At 38.5% G+C, this 20,443-nt stretch overlaps 1 protein-coding gene across 1 annotated transcript in view; it reads left to right on the top strand.

Annotated features, from left to right (window-relative positions):
* Positions 1 to 10,699: 10,699 nt before the first annotated feature.
* The window catches only part of clmpb (CXADR like membrane protein b), a 74,491-nt gene continuing 64,747 nt past the window's right edge, over positions 10,700 to 20,443 (top strand). Inside the window, exon 1 of the mRNA XM_043264978.1 lies at positions 10,700 to 11,416. Within this exon, the coding sequence (XP_043120913.1) occupies positions 11,386 to 11,416 (31 nt within the window). The 5' untranslated portion in view covers positions 10,700 to 11,385. The remainder of the gene's footprint in view (positions 11,417 to 20,443) is intronic.

Genomic DNA, 20,443 nt, shown 5'->3' with positions numbered 1-20,443 from the left:
GTAGAGAGCGCCTGCGGCCAGCGATCACTCACTCTGTAGCAAAGGAAGTCTTCAGCCAGGCTGGAGAGAGACTGCATTGCTGGCGCAGGGCCAGGACTCACCTAGCAGGCCCACAAATCAGTGTTTGTGGAAGTGTGTGTTCGTGTGTGTGTGTGTGCCAGGTGAACAGTAGGCTGCACTGATATAGAAAATCTGCAACGAGTGATGGCTGTGTATGAAAATGATCTTTGCTCGTAAGAAGATCGCTTTAGGTTTTTTGTAACACTTCAACAATATACTGCACTGTTGACATCTGAGCTGAGTGCTTTTGCTTTTTGTTTTTGACATACTTGAGGTTTGCAGTGAGGTTTGCAGTGAAAGTAGATTACTTTAATTCTTCAAAAAATCATTCTAGTATGCTCAAGAAATACTGATAGTTGATTATTATCAAGTTTGCAGCTTTATGTGTTTCTGAGGGAAAACAGCTCATTACATCTCACAATACTTGAATCATATTTTAAATCAAAGAGACTTCTTTCAAAAACATTTAAAAATTCTTAATAACGATTCCAAGCTTTTGAATGGTAGGGCATACAGCAAAAACAAATACTCAGTTTATAAGTAATAACTCATACACGGTTCATTGAGACTGCTATTAAAACAAAATCTCCAAAGCAGCATTTACTCACTTCTAAGAAGTACTTTCTCTTAGCTCATCCCAATATATAAAGTTTTAGCGTATACATGATAAAGCACACGAAGCAGAGCGTTTGAGCACAGCGCAGCTTTCCTCTGATGTGAGTAATGAGCAAAGAGACGGCGAGCGTTTAATGAGAGTGGTCTGCTCTCGTAACGCTCTGTGTCTGCTGGCATGCGGAGATGTCATTTGTATTTTATGAAACCCAAGCGTGAGTGTCTGAGAGTGGCTGATGGAGCTCTTGGCCCAGCGGGATGAGCTGAAGCCTCGTACTGAGCGGCGTTTCTAGGATGCTCTCCTGGGGTGGGTATCTAAAGTCAGTATCAGAAGAAACTGGGCCGAAAAAAAAAGTTTTGTGCAAAACAAAATCGCGATGGCGTTTTAAAACTCTTTACGGCAACAGGAAGAACATGCTCTTGAGAGCTCTCCAAAACTTGTGAAGTTCGAATAAGATAACGTATGTATTTTTGTCAAGTGTATAATCCGCAGGTTTATTCAAAATACACACAAATTGATACAGAAACACATAAATTGCTATTAAAATTCACAAAAGATTACAAAGGAACGGCAACTAACATACTGAATTAAACAAATTTTGGTACAAGCTGTAAAATGTATTCCAATAATCTTTTCAATTTCATTTACAACTTTATTTTTTTATTATTTATTTATTTAACCATTAGAAACAAATCAAATAATAAATTACGATACATGTTACCATGATGAAATAATCACTCTATTTATTTATTTGAAGTTATTCAAGTTATTGTAGTATTGAAATTACTGCTTCAGTATTTCTATTTCAGAAGTTCAAGTTAATTTCAATGTGTTAATTGCCGTTATTTGTGAAATATATAAGCCTTGTGGTCTTGGTGATGCAGTAACAAATCAGACCTACAATAACAACTTTGCAATTCAGATTTAAGGGCTGGTTTCTAACAGGCTTTCATTTTCTTTGGAAAATCATGAGAAGCATTAAAGTAGAACAAGACTTAGCTCTTACAACAGTTTCTCAAAGAGCGCTTTCAGATCCCAGCAGGAGAGCTCCACTTAAATGAGCGCTGGATTTCAGCCTGCAAGCTCTTCTCTTCCCATCAAATGTCTTTAGAGGCTCTTGCCTCAATTTATGCATCCAGAAGCACTATCTTCCCCAGTCCTCGTTTCCCTAATATTGCCATATTCCTCACCTGTTTGATTGGAAAACATGCGTGCAAAGCCATCACGCTTATCTGATAGACTTTAAAATATAGGTTCTTCGTTGCCGTTGATGGATCAATAAATCACCTTTAACATCCATGAAATATTTTTAATGTTCTTTATAGCGAGAACGGTTTTCTTTACATTGTTAAAATATTGTTTACACTATAAAAATGGCTCTTACTAAGAACTGTTCGCTGAAAGGAACATGAAGGAACCAAGGCGGGTTTTCTATGGCTCTGTTGTAAAAACCCTATTTTGGAAGAGTTTAGAGGCCAAAAGCCACAGCTGTCAGAATTCAGTTTTATAAAAAAAGGACTGGTGAAATGCATTAAGACTGGGAATTCCATCTAGACAGGGGAAAAAAAAGACATTCAATCAAGAAAGTTCAGAGACGTTACGGGGTAAAATGCAGGACAGAAACGAGCAAAAAAGACTGATGCATTAAGAGAAATAAAAGGTAAAAGATGGGAGGAATTAAATCAGAATGGCATTTGAGCCAGCGTGAGTGAGGCCTTGGATTTGATTCACCTCTCCATTGTGCCAAACGCCTCGAGTATTGCTGTTAAGTGTCTTAAATTCCTTACAGAAGAAGATCTATCGAGATTTCTGTATTTACTTTGATGATAAATGAAACCGGTTCCAAAATCAAAGGTCAGGCAGATTTGTCTCCGAGTCTTGAGATCGTAAATCTAAGCGGTTATAATCCGAAATGGGATTAACAGTATTGTTTTGCTCTCATCTGATATCCTTCGCACGTTCTCTATGTATATCGCCCGAAATCTGACAAGTTTAGGAGGACACTCGTGTGGCGATTGAGCTGGAAAGAGCGAAGCCTGCCATTATCATTCAACCGACATGGAATAATACCGCCTATGCTATTTTCCAGCACAAAGCCTTTGAAACAACCAATTACACGCACATTATCTGTCAACCGATTCACATTCAAGTGTCACAAATCGTTCATATGCGGCTTTATCTGTGGATATAATCTGTATGCGGTCTCCAGGAGAGTCTGTGAGCGAGGGTGGATTTATTGATTTTTTTTTTTTTTTTTTTTTAATGTGTGAGTGCTGGAAGCCTGTGGGGAGACTGTGGACTCCCAGCGTAATCTACGCACGGCTGCTGAGAATGTTAAATAGCAAACCTTGAAAATCGTCTGTGCCTGGAAAGACCCAGCAACCTTTGGTATTTCCGCCAAAAAGCCAATCTTTCCTCTTTAATTGTCCGTTGACTGCGTTTTCAGAGAGGAATTCGTGGCTCCTTGAACCCCAGACTAGAGGAAATCTATTTTTAGCTCGGCACTGGCTTCACAAGAATAAGCTGAGCGTACAGAAGGATTGTGAAACAGCAGCTCTGCCGTACGTTCATTAGGAGTGAATGTAAATCATATAATCTTCTGTATCATACGCTGCAGGCCCGTCTAATGAGTCTCTGCAGTTGTGTGAGCGTTTGGAGATAAAATATCTTTTAATCCTGTTGAGGTTTTGATGCACTGTCGCTCTTCTTTTGTCAAAGGAACGCACTTGCTTGGCTTTCACCAAACTGTAAAATTTGCAGAAAGAAATTGGTTTTAAGGTTGTAGAAAAGCCTCAAAACACGTATACACATTGCAGGTACACACACGCCAGTATAGAAAATTATTTTACATTATGTTGGGCCATATTTTTACTGAATTTCCTTATAATGTTTTAAAACTGAACAGATAAACAAAACATCTCTTTTGTCCATCATTGGTCAGATGAATAGTTAATTCTGCCTTTATGATTCTTTAAAAAAAATAAATAAAAATTGAGCTTTGAAATAACGAAGAAATTATTTTATTAATTTAAAATGTATTAAAATAGTAAATCTTCGAAGTCTCATTGAGCATAAGAAGTCTCTTATGCTCAATAAGACTATAATAAATAAATAAATTGTTTATTATAGTCTTATTGAGCATAAGAGACTTCTTTTAAAACATTACAGACCCAAAACATTTTAAACAGTGGTATATATACTATCCCCAAACATGATATTTTCTAATGAAGTCATTATAAAAATGGATAATAATTATGTACATGATAAAAAATTTGCATTGTTCATTGTCAGAATTGCTGATGATATGATACAATTAATCTTTATTTACACTTTCCAGGGACTCAAATGACAAGACATTATTATTAAGGCAGGACAAGCCAATATTGTGAAATTAAAAATAAGTAAATAAATACATCTCTTTATTCATACTGTAATTGAGCATAATGCCCATAGCAGTTTATTTAGCCTCTTTTAGACATTTTGTTTTTAATGTATTGTATAGACTGCATTTAATAAAAAAAAATGGTACAATACAACATACAGTGGTCCTCTGAAGCTGAAATGAATCAATGTGATGATGTCATTTGAGGTCAGTTATCTTAAAATCCTGACCGTGGGTCTTACGCATACAGTATGAGTCTTTTCATCTTTCTTCACTTCCATACACTGAAAGCTGCCCCTTTCTGCCCGGCTCATCACACTGCCAGTGTGCACAGGGTCGAAATTCAAAATGCAATCTCACCTTTAACCTCGCTGATGCTGATGGTTCAGGCACGGCAGTAAAGAAAAGTGCTGCCTGTGCTGGTTTAAACGAGAAAGAGACGACGCGGGTGATTCCCAATGACCCCAGAGAAAGGCTTCGGGTCAGAGGCAAATGCTGTCTGCACCGTCTCCTTCAGCTAAACTGCACGAGGAAACCCTCGTGGCCTTAAATAACTACTCTGCCAGTTTTCTTCCAATTCAGTCACAGCCTTTGCCAAGTTTGATTTGCTTGTCCGAAGCCATATATTATGCAAGGTTTTGTTGACCGGACTGAATCGCCTGGTTAGTGTGTAAATCACAGACACCTTATTCTCTGGTCAAGGCTGGATGGTTCATTTAGCCATTTGATTCATGACATGACTGACAAACCAAAGCGATTGGTTGTGCTCGAGCTTGCCCTCCAAAGCTGACTTGTTGATTTAGAGGCTTTTCCATCCTTCTCCAATCCCACATAGTAAAATAAATAAATGTACTGGCATCAGGTTCACTAAAGAACCTTTAACATCCGTGGGATCTTTCAGTTTCACAAAATGTTCTTTATACACTCTTCCCAATGGTGTTTTTTTAGGTTTAAGATAATTCAAAAGATATTTGTTCTTACCAAGCGCATTAAGTATAAATATGAAGTTCTTAAAATTCTCAGTTTAAAGAAGAACTGAGTCCAATTGCTACATATGCGATTCAGTGGGTGGGGCTAAACAGACGATAATGTAGATGTAGGCGTTGATCTTCTGCACAGGTGGTTTTTCTTGAGGAAAACTAACAAGAACGTTTTGAGTTTGTTGTACTTATAGTACATTGACCTGTTATGAGATTAAGGGAAATTAGATTTCTTAGTACATCACCCCTTTAAGAATGTAGTTTGAAAAGGTTCTTTAGATTGTTAAATCTTCACATGAAAAATTCTTTGAAGAATTCAAGAATGGTTCTTCTGCGAGATCCCCCATTGCAACTTTATTTTCAAAGAGTGTTCAGAAGCGAAATTTCTGTACGTCAACAGCCATCTGTGATTCAAAGATTAACACATTTTAATTAACATAAGCAGGGTCGCTCTCGTCAGTAAACGTATTCATAAAGGACAGAAATGCTTTATAACTGAAAGAGGATTTGGCAGAATTCTCTTCAAACTCTTTCCCTTATCAACACACCAGCTAAGGAATCAATGTGTTCAATTTGCATCTAAATCCAAGGCTAATCAGCTAATTAATTTAGCCATTCATTTGGTTCAATAAAGCAGTCTAAGCTGTGCAGCCCGTCGCCGTCGCTGCTCAAAAGTCCTCATATAGGAATAAAAGCTTCCATTTTCCCAATTACCCCCATACGCTGGGTTTATTTGAGCGGGGTTGGGGTTTTAGGCTTGGAAACTTGAATGTTATTGGCTGTGATTAATCTACTCGTGGATGAACTCCAACAGGACATCGCAGAGGACGGGAAGAGCACTGGTTTGCATCTGGTCAGGGCTGGAGTTGGGGGTTGGTGGAGGGTCTTCGGCTAACTCAATTTGGCCACAGTCTCAGTTGATCTCATCTTATTAGTGTCTCCGTCATCTCAGCGTGCCGAAGCAGGCTGTTCAGCATCAGGTTCTGTAGAAGGAATGTAAAGCGAGCGCAAACAAGAAGGTGGAGGAGAACATGCTCAAGAACCATATGAATATTCTAATTCTATTTCAGATAGAGTATGGACATCGCTTTATGAATAATGCATGGGCTAAAAGCATAGTGAATACACTGAATATGATTAATATACATGGGTATTGAGCTCTTTAAAATTAGTACAATGTGTTTTCTTACTGACTTTATTGACTTTATTGATTTTCCATAGCCATGCTTCATATAAGAATTTGGATTTGGTGTACATTTTTAGCTGCTGTCCTTTAAAAGCACACGTGTTTGAGGTTTTTCCGCTTCTTACTCCCAGTATCTGTATTTGCTATACATCAGAAATAAAGATAAAGTCTGGCAGAATGTCTAAACCTTCTGATTTATTTGGCATCACTTTTCTGTTTGATAGCTGTGGTCCATTTCACATGCTTCATCTGCTGGGACATTTTTCCTTCCTTTCCCCTTATCATCATAAATTCCAGCCTCCCGGACTCTTTTTCTCTCTCCGTGTAGTAATGGGAATCAGCCCTGAATAAGAGGAAATGAAAGCACAAGGTGGACCTTTGATGTCTGTGTGTCCATAATAGAATAGATCTGATGTTTCCACTCCTCTTTTTATCAAAGTTAGATTTAAAAGTCAATGATCCACCTTAAAAAAAAACATGTTTCTCTTGTGCTCATGATGTGAGCAAACAAATTGTGAAAATGTATCAGCTGTAGCCATATATATATATATATATATATATATACACACACACACACACACAACATATATTTAAGAAAAAGTCATGTTTATATATTAAATCAATTTTATAAATGTTATCATGTACAATATATATATATATATATATATATATATATATATATATATATATATATATATATATATATATATATATATATATATATATATATAAAAATAAAATACAATTATTATATTTTAATTTATTTACATTTATTTATTTATCTATCTCAAATATTACATATTATATTTAAAGCATGTGTCAATAATTATGCATATCATTCACACAACAAATATGAATGTGCGACACGCATGACATCAAAACCAAATTTTCCTTTTCAAAAAATGAAGTATAACGATGCATAAAATGATACCGGTGACATGAAAGGTAGTTAATTTTCCATTAGATTAAAAGGTGCTGGATGCAAATGTGCGGTGACCCAGAGCCCGCTCTATTAAAATGAATGGGAATGCGCTTTGCTGATCCATAAACAAACAAAATGATGTGGATCAATAAGCCATGTGGCCACTGAGGCCTTGAGCCTCTGTCCATAAATCTCAGAAGGCCACCCGTTCATTAAATTATAAAAGATCCATGAGCCGTGAAATTCTGAGGCTGAAAGATCCCAGCGGTGCCTAAAAATAGACTTCTACAGACTTTTCCGTCCATATTGTTTCTTCGGAAGCCTTTTAACTTTGTCGCCGTCCCAGAGGTCACCCGAGACATGCATTCTCCTTCCCTCAGTGCAAATGTGTCTCTTTTCGTTTTCTTGTCAGAATAATGCTCACACGTCTCTGAAAGATGTCACGGAGAGAGGTGTGTGTGTGTGCTGGAGGAGACAGGAGGTCTTCTCCGCGGCACGACTGGATGCTGACAGTATGCACACAACTCACAATTAGCATCGCCAAGCCGCTCGTGGCATGCAAGGAAAAAACTCTCAACTAAAATAGATTGACTGGGACTTTTAAAAAAATCATTCCCGTTGCACTTAGGAAAGATTATATTTTCATGCACGGAAAGAGTTACTGACTTACGAAGAGTCTTCTAACCGGAAAAGCACACTCACAAGTCTTTTTAGACGGACAGAAGGCCAGAGTCATCGTTTAGTGCTACAGTGTGGCGCATTGTTTTCCAAACCAATCGGTTTTCAAAAGCTCTTTCCACCCGGATGGGTTTTTGGGACCTGCGATATAAATATCAACCATCTGTGTGACCATCTGCATTCAGACGCTAAATCAAGTGCAAAGGCCAAAGCACCCAACACCCTCGTATCCCTCCTTCATTTTGAGCCTCGCGCCATTTTCATTTTTGTTCGGCTGCTTTTCCTTGAGGCACGATAACCCGAGACTTATTGGTTTTTGGTAGGAGCCCTTCAGTTGCTGTGTGCGTTTTAGCGTCGCTGGATATAGAGCATGCAGTGTCTAGTGATAATGCAATTTGTTCAAATGAAAATAAACGAATAAAAAAAAAAAATGAAATACAGTAAAATTCTGAAGGCACAGCTTGAGCACGTATTTGACAATCACACATTTAGAAGCTAATTACGTTCTAAACAAATGTCAAGTATTCCATAATAAAAGTTTTATTTTAGTAGCGTCTATCTGGCACGGAAACACTTAGATTATCAATTAAGAGATTAGGACTGAACTGGAAAAAGAAGTTTCTAAATCTGAAAGCTGAAAACATGGCCAACAGAAGCATTTAACTAGCAAGCCTACGTAATTATTGGTTTTTATTAGGATTTATTTTATTTTAACAATCATTGTTAACACACTGCTTTACTGAAATAAACTGGACTTCCACTTATTAAAAAAAAAAAGGGGTTGTGAAAACGTATATTTTTTGGTATAAGCTTTACTGTAAAAGCTATAAAATCTCAAAAAGCTGGTATATTTTCACACACGTTCTAATAATTGTAATACTAATACTACTACTAATATAAAAGATTTCTTATTGAGGTCCACAGATCAGACTTTTTGAAACTTGTATCTCACAATTTGACTTATAATTTAAGATACAAGATAAGGCAAGAAAATTAGGGATGGAACAATTACTAGTTTGGCGATAAATAATGATAAAAATTGTCTGTGGTTAGTAATACTGTTTCAGTAGGGGCCATATGATGTTGTTAAAAAGAAGGTTATTGGTGTAATACAATGTGTTTATGCAGTTTAAGGTGCAAAAAAACAAACAAACATCATTTTCCACATACTGCATCAACCATCTATACATGCATCTATCTAAAATGTACTATAATTCTTATGCAAATATAATTTAATTACACGCATATGTTCGTTTATCTGACATATGTGGGTATTGCTTTTCAAATTTGTATTTTTTGGTAAGCTGTGCCGGTGCTTTCAGTCAGTAGCTCCCAGACATTGCCTTAAAGGCACAGTTACAAAACATAAAAAAAACCAAATGCAAAAAAAGGTGAAAGTAAAGCAAACTCAAGTATATGAAAGCAAACTTTCCCTCGCGTGAAAAAACAGAAGTTGTCCTAAAAGTTAGCAAAGTTGTCAAAGAGAATGTTCCTTTGTGTGTGTTTCCGTGTAGTTAAAAAAAAAAGGGTGGGAAAAAGTCCATGCCTGTATTTCTGCAGGGAAAAAGAGTTTATTCCTTAAACTCTAAACTTCACAGGATGCATTTTCATGAGAAACAATGTGATTAAGAAGATAGAAAACTATTTCCTATAAAGATCGCAATGAATCATTTTCGAAACAACGTCTCCTGAGACGAGAGCTTTAAAAAATAGCCTCCGGTGTTCAATTTATGTTAAATCAGAGCACAGATGTTGATGCCGAAATAGATAGCGTTTGTGATATGCCGTGATACTCCTAGCAGTTATTCTGCTGAGAATGGCCAGATGAAAGACGATCCTCAGCAGATCTGCGAAGGAGGGTCGAGGGTCGTGTGTCTGTGTGTGGACGTGCCGGTCGGGTGAGGGAGTTCGGGACTTCTTTCGAGAGACCGGGCCTTCTCTCCATTCAGCTTCTTTGCCTTTCTCGGCCTGTTCTTCCTCAAACCCTCCATCTCAATTGTCACGGAAACAGAATAAATAAATCACCAGCAATGGGGGAAGCTAGCTGAATGCAGAGCATCAAAGCTGGATTCTATTTAAAGTCATAAATTGATTATTGCATCACGCATTATTACAAAATAACATGAAAATATACATATTGTTACGAAAAATTGCTATAGTAGGTTTTGCTATAACAGGTGTGGCTTAAAATGCACAACAGCGAATGCATTTGTAGCTTGATTTTCCTGAAAAGTGTTTGGTTGATCGCCGTTGGTGGTGTGAAAAAATGAGCTGTAAGTCGCTTTGCATAAATGCGTGCGCTAAATAAGTACTTGATTACTTAATGACATATTTAATTGCTTTTCTATCTTCAGCCTCCTCCTGATTGTGAAACGCAGGCTCTTATTATGACGGTCACGGAGATTTTCCACATGACGATGTCGCGTATTTTGATGAGGAACATATAGAACCAATCATTACACCACGTAATTATTGACATTTTAAAAATAGTATAACAGAATTACTTTACTACTTTGCTAATAAATAAATTAATAAAGAAATATGTATATTATGTATACATTTGCTAAATATTTAATACAATATATTAAAATTTTATATAATATATTCTGCATTAATATATATATATATATATATATATATATATATATATATATATATATATATATATATATATATATATATATAATGATGTTTGTTGGTGTGAAACAAGATATAATCATTACATATACCAATCATTGGTATTACTTATAACATATTTTATTTTAAATGCATTTTGCAATTTCCATTTCAACATAACTCTATGATATCACTGCTCACAAAAAGAACTGTCAGCACAACGTGAGATATGATCTTAATTCTAATTGTATTAGCTATGCAGTTTTCCTGATTCTTCATTATTATTATTATTACTGGATGCTTTTAGAACTGGATATCGCAAGGTCTTAGTCTACACTAAGTGTACGAAACGGGTTTAAACGGCTAGCATGCACGTGACGTATCGTGAAATACCAGACGTGACGTGTCGTGCATGCACTCTTGTTAACATACAGTTCTTACACTCGGGCTTTTTGCATCCGCTTCCATCACGGCACATGTGCCGTTGCTCCTCTCCATCCAGACAGCGCGAGTGTGCTTCAGACTCTAGAGGTCTCCATCCTTCAGCATCCACACACGCGCTGTGCATTCTTCTGCATCGGCCACAGACTCAGAGAGAGAGAGAGAGAGAGAGAGAGAGACAGTGAGGGAGAGACAGAGGACACCGCGCAACGGCAACCCGAGACGCGCGTCCTCCGTCAGAGCGAACGGGAACTTTGATGATCTGACGGTGAAACCGATGGAAACGTGGAGATGATGTTCCAGTCCTCGATGACGGATTCGTCTTTCAGCATGTCCAGCTATGCTGTCCTTGTGCTCGTCTCCTAACAGACTGCCGATCCATTTTCTTCTCAAACACTTCTGCCATACCGCGGCTTTTGATTGCGCGTGAAGAGCAGCGAAGGAAACGGGGCGCATTGTTTGAATTCTCTAAATTATAAAGGACTTCCAGCTCACACGGGATTCGTGATGTCTGCAACATACCGCTCCTTATTCCTCTGTAAGTAACCCGAGTTATTTATTTCTTGGCGGCGCGGCGGTGTTTGGGGTGTCTTAAGTTGCTCGCCCGCTTTGTTGGGAGCGCATTGCTCGCCTTCATCCACGCCAGATAAGTTTTTAGCGTGGACGAAGTCTTATCGTGGATTTAACGAATTTCAGCTAGGCTTGTTAGAAGTACAGTTCATAACAAGACCCCCACCCAGTCGAGTAAATCAAAGCCAGATGGTTTTGGGGTTCTGATGAGTTACACCCTTCAGATACAGACAACTCTTAAACGTTAAGGTTCCAGTCAGAATAAAAAAGGTTTTGCAATCTAATCTGGCCTTTTTGAGTTCAATCGAGAACTTTTTTTATTGGAAAACCATCATGCTCTTGTGCATTACTGTACCAAGCAAACAATATGATTAACCTATTCGTATTTGTTTTAAAGACTAATTTTGCCCAGCTCAAAAACCCGGTGCAACCACAACGGTTTTTTAAAAAAAAGATTATAGGAGAAATCTTTATTTTAAGAGCGTTTCGTCGTCGTGTTTGCGTCTGAGATCCCAGAACACCGGGAGAGATGGCACAGTGTGCATTTACGCGTAAATTAAAGCGTATATCACGACTTTCGCGATGATGATGCGCATCGTTCAAATACTATCTGGGTAACAAAAGGTCTCATTGGCCGAACGCGTTTGTGCAACGGCTGAAAACCGAGCGTTCTTTGCAGAACGGAACAAAGACAGGGCACGTCGCCAATCCAGATCTCTTAATTTGTTGTGACACCGGATGGCAAAAAATAGATCCTCCTGTTAAACGTCCAGAGATGAGCCGGTGGCGCGAGCCGCTGGTGTCCGGTAGGCACGGGGGTCTCGCGTGAGTGCGTGTGCCGGGGTCAGACCCGGGGAGGATGCGCGTGAGAGAGCGCGTGCATGCGTCCGTGGGTCACATTCCGAGTCCTCCGCCGTCTCGCTCGCGGTTCATTGTCCGATTCTCCCGCTGCACGCGCGTTTGTAAAGGGAGTTTGCTGCGCGTGACCCGTCGTTTATTATAATCACTGCGCCAAACTTTGTCCCATCTTTCGTGTCCTTTGCGCGTATGCACGATGCAGGATGAAAGCGGCGCGTGCTGAGTCTGGTACCTGCCTATTGTGCTTCCTAAACGCACGGTACTCCGTATTAAAATTCCTCGCGCATTCTCCGTGGCGTATCGAGAAGGTCAACGCTACTGTTACACCCCTGACAGAAGCACGAGCTTGCACTCCGTTTCCAAACGCTCTTATTTTATAGCAATTTCTGCATTGAGGATTTCAGCGAAGTGTCATATGACTCCTGCGAATATTGCAACAGCTTCGGTTTTGAAAGTCAGTTTCTGTGTCGCCAACCTTTAAGTCTGGTTACGAAAACATAATAATGAAAAAGAATGCAGTTGATTTAAAACATGCTGTAATGTTCTCTGGAGGTAAGTTGCCACACTATTTAGATTATTTAGCTATTAAGGGACTTTTCAGCTGAATTTAGTACAGTGGAGCAATTATGAAACACAAAATGCACAAAACTGCACAAGATGGACTAAATATTGCAAAATATGACAGCCTTCAATTAAAAAAATGACATTTCGATGACGCAAATTGAATACAATTCTCAAAATCAGTTACATATACTTCATCTACTTTAATTTCACCCCTGTCTGAATGCAACCCATGCTGTATTTACAGCAAAATGAAGCCTTACTGTTATTTTAAATCTTTGTAATTAGATGTGAAGACTAGTTTGTGTCTGTCTAATGGGAGCATAAAATGCCTGGTCACATTTTACATCAGTGCCCGTGATTTAATTAGCGATTAATTGCACGCTTAATATGAAGTTATTGCTATAGTTATTAATAAGCCTTTATTTACATGCGACGTGTTTATTTCCTACACTGCATGAAAAGTGCTCCCACTGCTTCTCTTATACTGCTAAGAGCGTAACCCACACACCTATGGGAAGCTGCTAGTTGGCGTAATCCCATTAGAACGATGGGAAGCGAATGCGTTACATGCACCCTGACACGTGCATATTTTGCAATGTAAAGATCCATTTGCTTCAAGACGTCATTAATAATTAATTTAATGTAACCTAAATGGACATTTTCACATTTCGCTATTGTGTTATTGATTTATCAATCGGATCGCCGCATTTTAAAGGCCATGCTTGTATGCTATTGTTTTCCAATTTTTCGACTGAGCCTTATTTATTTTCAGATGGAATATTAGGTCATTTTAATGCGCTGTTTGGTCAGTCGTTATCATGCTCCGTGTTCGCGAGAGAGAAACAGATTGAGTACCGACACTGTGCTTGCAGTGGGTCCCATCGGTTTGTGTATTAAATTAGTTAAATTAAATAGCCTTGTAGTGTCATTATAAGTAAGTTCCTTCAAGAATGTATAACTCCATTATGGAAAAAAAAGCTTTTAAACTGGTATGTTTGGTGTGTAGAGCTCATCTCGTTGCTGAGAATCTTCAATGGTAGACTGAATCAATAGTGCGTAATGGGGTAATTTCCATTTCATTTGATTTGATGCTTTCGAAGATCTCGCATTACTTAAGTCTAGCACCCTGGAGGAAAGTAATATTTATTTAAAAGTCTTATAGCAAAACTGAGCCTGCACGAACCGCTGCTATCAGGAAATGAGCTAAAAAAAGACAAACCAACCAAACTGTACAGAAACCACACGGATGATAAATCACTAGTCTAACTCTTCTAATGCCGACTGACTTGAATGGAAAACGTAGTCTGGGCAGTAATAACAGATTGTAATTCACTTGTCAGAAATGTAATGGAACCATAATAAAGAACTTTCTCCATGTCATGTGATCACTTAGTGCTCATCCAACGTAGTCGAGACTCCACAAAGTCACTGAACACTAGATACGTACATTTCCATCGTGCAATGACTGAATGCATATATCCGTTGCAGGTTGCCAGTAGTTACGCTAACATGGCAAAGTATTGGTTAAAGTCACTTATTTTCTCGTCCTGTGCTATATTTGGCTGATAACCACAGGCAGTTAGAAGATCTCTCATATCTGAAAATGATAGGATGCTGCAGACCCAGAGGTTATAAAATGACATCTCAATGTGCACGTCCCTGAATCACAGGAAATGTGCGCAGAATGAATAAACGCGCCAAACACTTACAAACTTGTACTTGCATACACAATAAAACTCCGAGTAACGACGATTGCTTTTGCAGTTTGGTCCATTTTTCTTGTAAACACGGGGAAACTAAACATTGGTGCATATCACATTTTAAGAGAATTGAGTTCTTCCGATAAATATTTATGAGAAAACTATCGCAGGCTTCAAATGAGTATGGGTTGAGTGGGTTTAAGTGGACCGAATTTTCATCTGGAGATTTGGATTTTGTTCGCCTTGTTTACTCAGATGTTTGGTTAGGCAACATAAATAGCATTGCAGTTTTCCAAGCAGTGGTTTGGGTGTCTGGCTCCTTAGTGACGTGAACATTCCCGAGGTTTTCTGTCAGGAAGTCTTTCAAATCAAACCTATCTAGCTTTTTTTTTTTTTTTCTCCCTTGGATATGCTCTTTGTCATGGGATTATATGACAGTCCTCTACGTTATGGAGCTTCTAGTTAGCTGATGCAGAGCTGTTATAACAAGCTTCTCCTGAAAGACAGTGTGCTTGTCTCCTGCTGCATCGCATCTGAGGTGACATTGTCTCAACTCTGTACCGAAATTCAATATTCTCCCTGTGCTGTCATGCCCTGCTCCTCACAGTGTAGATAAACAGCTCGAAGAGTTCTCCAGATGTGTTTTTCTACTCGTTTGGCCTTGAGGAACATGTGGTGCCGTTTTTTTTCTGTAGATATGCTGTGACTCATATGCTGTCTGTGGGAGGTGCTTTCTCTATGTAATAGACTTTTTATGTATATATATATATATATATATATATATATATATATATATATATATATATATATATATATATAAATACAAATTTATCAACCAATAACCAATGGCACGTGTTTGGGATGAAACATTCTCGTCTGACCAATAGCAGATCTGTAAAGTAATAAGGGAAAGTAATAAAACTGTACTGTTTGCAAAAATGAACGACTATAACACACTCCTCGACTCAAAAAAAAAAAAAAAAAAAAAAGAATCAAAGGAAGCCACAGTAAACACCAGGCCACGTTTAAGTCGTTCTGTAGCCTATAAATCTCAGACTCTTTTGACTCCCTTGCCTAAATTACTCCCAGATTACTTTGGAGCCGCTCAACAGGAACTGCCTATTTTCCTTTACGGCTAACCTTTGACAGATGTTCATGAATGGTCCGGTTCGACAATAATTCAGTCCAGCTGCATCTCGGTGTAGCAAAGCCCAGCTTGCTTACATAAGTCATTGGTCATGAGCGGCCCTCCGCCCCTCACTCAGTCCTGATATGCAGGTTTTGGCTTCCAGAATTGCATGGCCCAAAAGGATTTCGCTAATCGCCACCTCTATGGTTATTTGCAAGTGAAAGAATAGAGGATTGTGTGCATTATTTGATGCAGTAAATAACTATGAAAGTCAATGATGCAAGGGCAATTACTTTTTTCTTGATTCCTGGAAGTACTTTGTTAGTAGTGAGTGTAAACAGTTTGATGAGGGCCCTCATTGAGGAGCTGAGATTAGCACGACGATAAACAACATAGCCAGATGAATTGCCAATGAACCAAACAATGAATGCCGAGAAGAGAATCTGCTAAACGGTCACTTTTTTATGTGGTATTTCTGGGAAAGAAAAGACAAAAAGAATGCGTTCAATATAGGTGATTTCTAACATGAAAATAAATGTAATGTCATCTGTGTCGTTTATCCTGGTAAATGAAAAATTCTGTCATAGTTTCACCTTCTTCTTGTTTCAAACCTGTATGATTTGATGGTCGTCATTGACGTCCGCTGTACTGTTCATTTTTGCGTACCATGGAGGTCAGTGGCCACTGTTTGGTTACCCACATTCTTTAGAACATCTTCTTTTGTTCAACATGAAGAAAAAAACACATGCAGAACAACTTGATATTGGATTTTTTTATCTTTGGGTGAACTATCCCTTTAAGGATCTAAAAACTGTGTTGTAATTGTTGTCTTGTGCATTTGCGTGAACAGCCACATATAAACCACGGCTAATTAAACTCAATAACACTGGAGCCTCCTTTTCACCGCTATTTTAATTGTTATATTTAAGCGTTGGAGTGATGCACAGTGAATTTCTCAGTCATTGAATGAAATTTCTCACATTAATTGCCCGAAGCTTACTTTGCAGTTCACTTACGGTCGAATGGAACGATCATAATGTCCGTTAGTGAGTCATTGACTCGTTCACTAGTCCAACTGATTCATATGAAAAAGAGACTAAGGGTGTGTTCACACAACGAACAACTACAAAATAAAAATGTTTCACCTAGTGCTAGGCGGTTGATATTAAATTGATAGCACAGTGTTTTTATGTTATGCCAGTTTCACGATTTTAATTTCATGTTAACCACATTTTCTACTGCACGAGAGTGGAAATACTGCAGTAGATTGACTTACAGTAGAATGTCATATTTGACTGTCACGATGAGTGAAAATTGTGGGAAATCTTCACACTAAATAACTTGACTAAACACAACACATTAATACATGTTAACCAGGAGCTACTCTTATAATTGCGGCATTGTCTGCTAAAACCAACATGCATCGACACTAAAGAGCGGCTGTGCTGTGGTTTTTGCTATAACCGTACATTTCTGTCTCATGCAGCACACCGTCTGCGTCTGAGTAACTAAAATAACAACAAACGAGAAAAGTGCATAATATTAACAGACGAACTATGCTCATGTGTCCATAATTTCAAACAGTCAGTGAGCCACAGTTGCTTGGAAACGCTGTTTTGTACTCATTTACTGGCGAATCTGCGGCGGTACGGCTGCTTGTCTGGCGCTCGCTGCACAGAGAGACGACACCGCGCCGGGAGTTATTAAAAAAAAAGTCGCTAGGTTTGTCAGTATGTATATTCTAAGAAAAGGCCGCTAAAGGTCTGATAGCTGCTAAATCTTGTACTGAAGTGGCGAGCCGAAGGCAGACGGCGGTGGATGTTTGTGACTGAGATTACCTTCTACATCTTCAGTTTTAGAAATTTCATGCTTAGTAACACATATAGCTGTTCCTAATCACAGTGCAACAGTGAAAAGAGACACTGATGCTATTTAAATGACATACACCGGTATTGCAGTATTTAAAAAAAATCAAATAAGAAAAATAAACAACAGTATGCGGTATGAACCAGTATACCTCCCAGCACTAGTTTTACCTTTACCTTTTTGAGTATTTTGTGATGCACAAAAAGTAAAAACACTGCATTTTGCATGTCGAAGGCCCTTTAAAACAAACAAAAAACATACATTCATATTAGTTTATAGCTTTACACGAAGATGATGATGGTATAAGTTACAAAAAATGCACTTGAAAACCCATTTTAAAAAGATTGCATTTTGAGGGCCTCAAAAAGCCATTTGTTGTGCAAACGAATGGCCAAATCTCAAAAAACGTTCGACATTTTTGGTTAAAAATGGTGTCATGCAAACACCCCCAAATTCAGCTTTGGCTAAGTTTGGAATCATTCTCCTCCGTGAAGCAGAAACAGGCAAAGTAGCTGACAGTTTTGTCTAAAACCAGTTAGTTATCGAAAGCGGTGGCACAGTATCAGCAGATTCGGTCAGTCCTTAGTGAATTCAGTCCTTAGTGAATCCTTTTCATCATCCGCTCAGTGATGTACAACACAGATCGCGCTCATTTGCTTTCTTAAAATATCCAGAAAGACCAAATGAGAACAGTGTCTCGGCTTTTGCATCATGTTGTTAGGAGTGATTTCATCATGGATGTATATTGACTGAACGCTCTCCGCCTGAGCTCGAGGCTTTGCTTACTTCCTCTCAAGAAAGGAAGCAGTACCTCAATGAAATCATGCAGGCATGGCTGAGGCTGGCATTCTGTCTATTCTGATCTCAAGCTGCGTTTGATCTCCGCTTTTTTTAGGGAGGGAAGAAGGTATATATTTCTGTTTTCGGTGAGGAGCAGTGATCTGTCTATTCAGAGAGACAATAAATAAATAAATAAATCGATTGGCAAAAAGATAACAAACTGCTCTAGGAGAAAAAAAAAGCCTATCTTATCAAATTTTGAAGCGCGTACATGAGGATCATGGATATAAAAGTAAGTGTTTGCTGAGGAAAGAATACCCAGGAGATAACCTGCTCTATTCTGAGAGATACAGCTCGGTTGATGATCCACCAAGGCTGTTTTGTTGGAGCTAGAGAAATGGGTTTGTCTCGTAAGTGAAGATAGAGACGGCTGTGATAGCAAATGTTCCTCAGTGCTGTCACCTGATCACTACTGTATGTTAATTCAAAACGAGGAACGGTTCACCCAAAGATGAACCTTCTGTCATCTTTTACTCACACTCGTTCATTTATTTGTCAAGCTCTAATATAGGGAATCAATGTCAATGTCAAGCCCCAAATATCATATATGCCACGCAGTTATCTTATAAATGATTGTCATGAGATAAGCAAAGCAATATTTAAAGTAAAAATATTTAAAACGCTCCATCTCTGTGCCTGTCAAATCACCTTTGCACTTTACTACATGGCCTGTCAATGTATTGCACCGAGTTTATTCGTGTTTTTTTCATGACTAATTTGATGCCTGAATGAATTTTCTATCGTGGGTAAACTATTCCTTTAAAATAAGAACGGTGGCATTTCTAAGACATGTGGTTAGGTATTAGAATAGTGTTTTTTCTCTGATCTGATTTCATGCAGCCGTTATTTTGCATTCATAGGCATAATGTGTTTTTGTGCTGCTGTTCTGTACTAATTTACCTGCCCGGTTTGGCATTTCTCTTTGTTTTCTCTTCAGCTTTCCACTGTTCTTTTGTATTTACTGTCTGATAAGATCGCATGCACCTGCAGTGGTGTCTGTTGCAATGATGCAACATCTTCCAAATGAGCTTTTCTCTCTCTCTCTCTCTCTGTAGCATTGCCACAGGTTTTTTGTACATCATTCCAAACCCAACCGATAATTGCTGTCCGAGAGCCGTCCGCTTACGGGGAGGGGGAAATCAGAATCAGGCAGTCTGAAGAGTTGGTTATGTTTTGATTGTTTAATGTTTTCATTGCCGATGCACAGAACGCCTGAAAGCAAGAGATTCTATTACAGCAGGAAGGGATGTTACATCCTCAGGCAGGAAAGCATCTTCTGTCTCCCACCAGGAATTCATTAGCATGAGACTCCAGCTTTGTTTCCATCGGTTTGACAGGCAGCTGTAATTGAATTGAATTGATTATAGATAGATAAATATCTTCTCTGTTGCAGACGCATGTTTCTTCGTGTGGAGAGTGGCCTTTAGACTCTTTTTCTTTTTTGCTCGTATCTTTCTCCCTTTGTTCTGGGAAGGACTGGAGACAGAATGTGAGGGGAAATGTTCCACGTCGCTCTATTTAGACACCCGCTGTTCCTTTCAATTTGAAACAGTCTATTAGCTCTGCTAGCAGGCCACTCTGTTTGCTGTTTTGAACCGGCTTTCTCCAGTGTTTCACTTCGTTTCCATCTTTCAATCCGAAATCTTCCCAAGCTCATTTTTACTTGTCCTAGACCGGCTTGTTTCTATCTGCTTTACAAAGCTTTCCACTGTTGAAAAGAAGCATTTGAGTCAATCCACGTCCAAAAAATGTATCGTATTATCTCCTTTATGCGTAAATCCACTTATTTACCTCAAAATAATCATTTTAAAAACAGTGCAAATTATGTTATAGAGCCAAGAACCAAATCTTTGCAAATATTTTACCACTTATAAGCATTCTTGGTAGACGTGTATTTCAAAAATCAGCCTTGTGGAATGGAAAAAGCATCCGTTTCATAGAATGACTCATTTGTTGTTGGTGAACGCATTGTTTTACTTCTGAAAGGTCATTAATTAGGGGAAGAGATCTGCACAAGCAGAATATGACTGCATCGATC

The sequence above is a fragment of the Puntigrus tetrazona genome, chromosome 18 (assembly GCF_018831695.1).
Source record: "Puntigrus tetrazona isolate hp1 chromosome 18, ASM1883169v1, whole genome shotgun sequence".
In the NCBI taxonomy this organism is placed as follows: Eukaryota; Metazoa; Chordata; class Actinopteri; order Cypriniformes; family Cyprinidae; genus Puntigrus; species Puntigrus tetrazona.
Note: the sequence above shows the minus strand (reverse complement) of the source record. Positions and strands in the feature narration are given on the sequence as shown.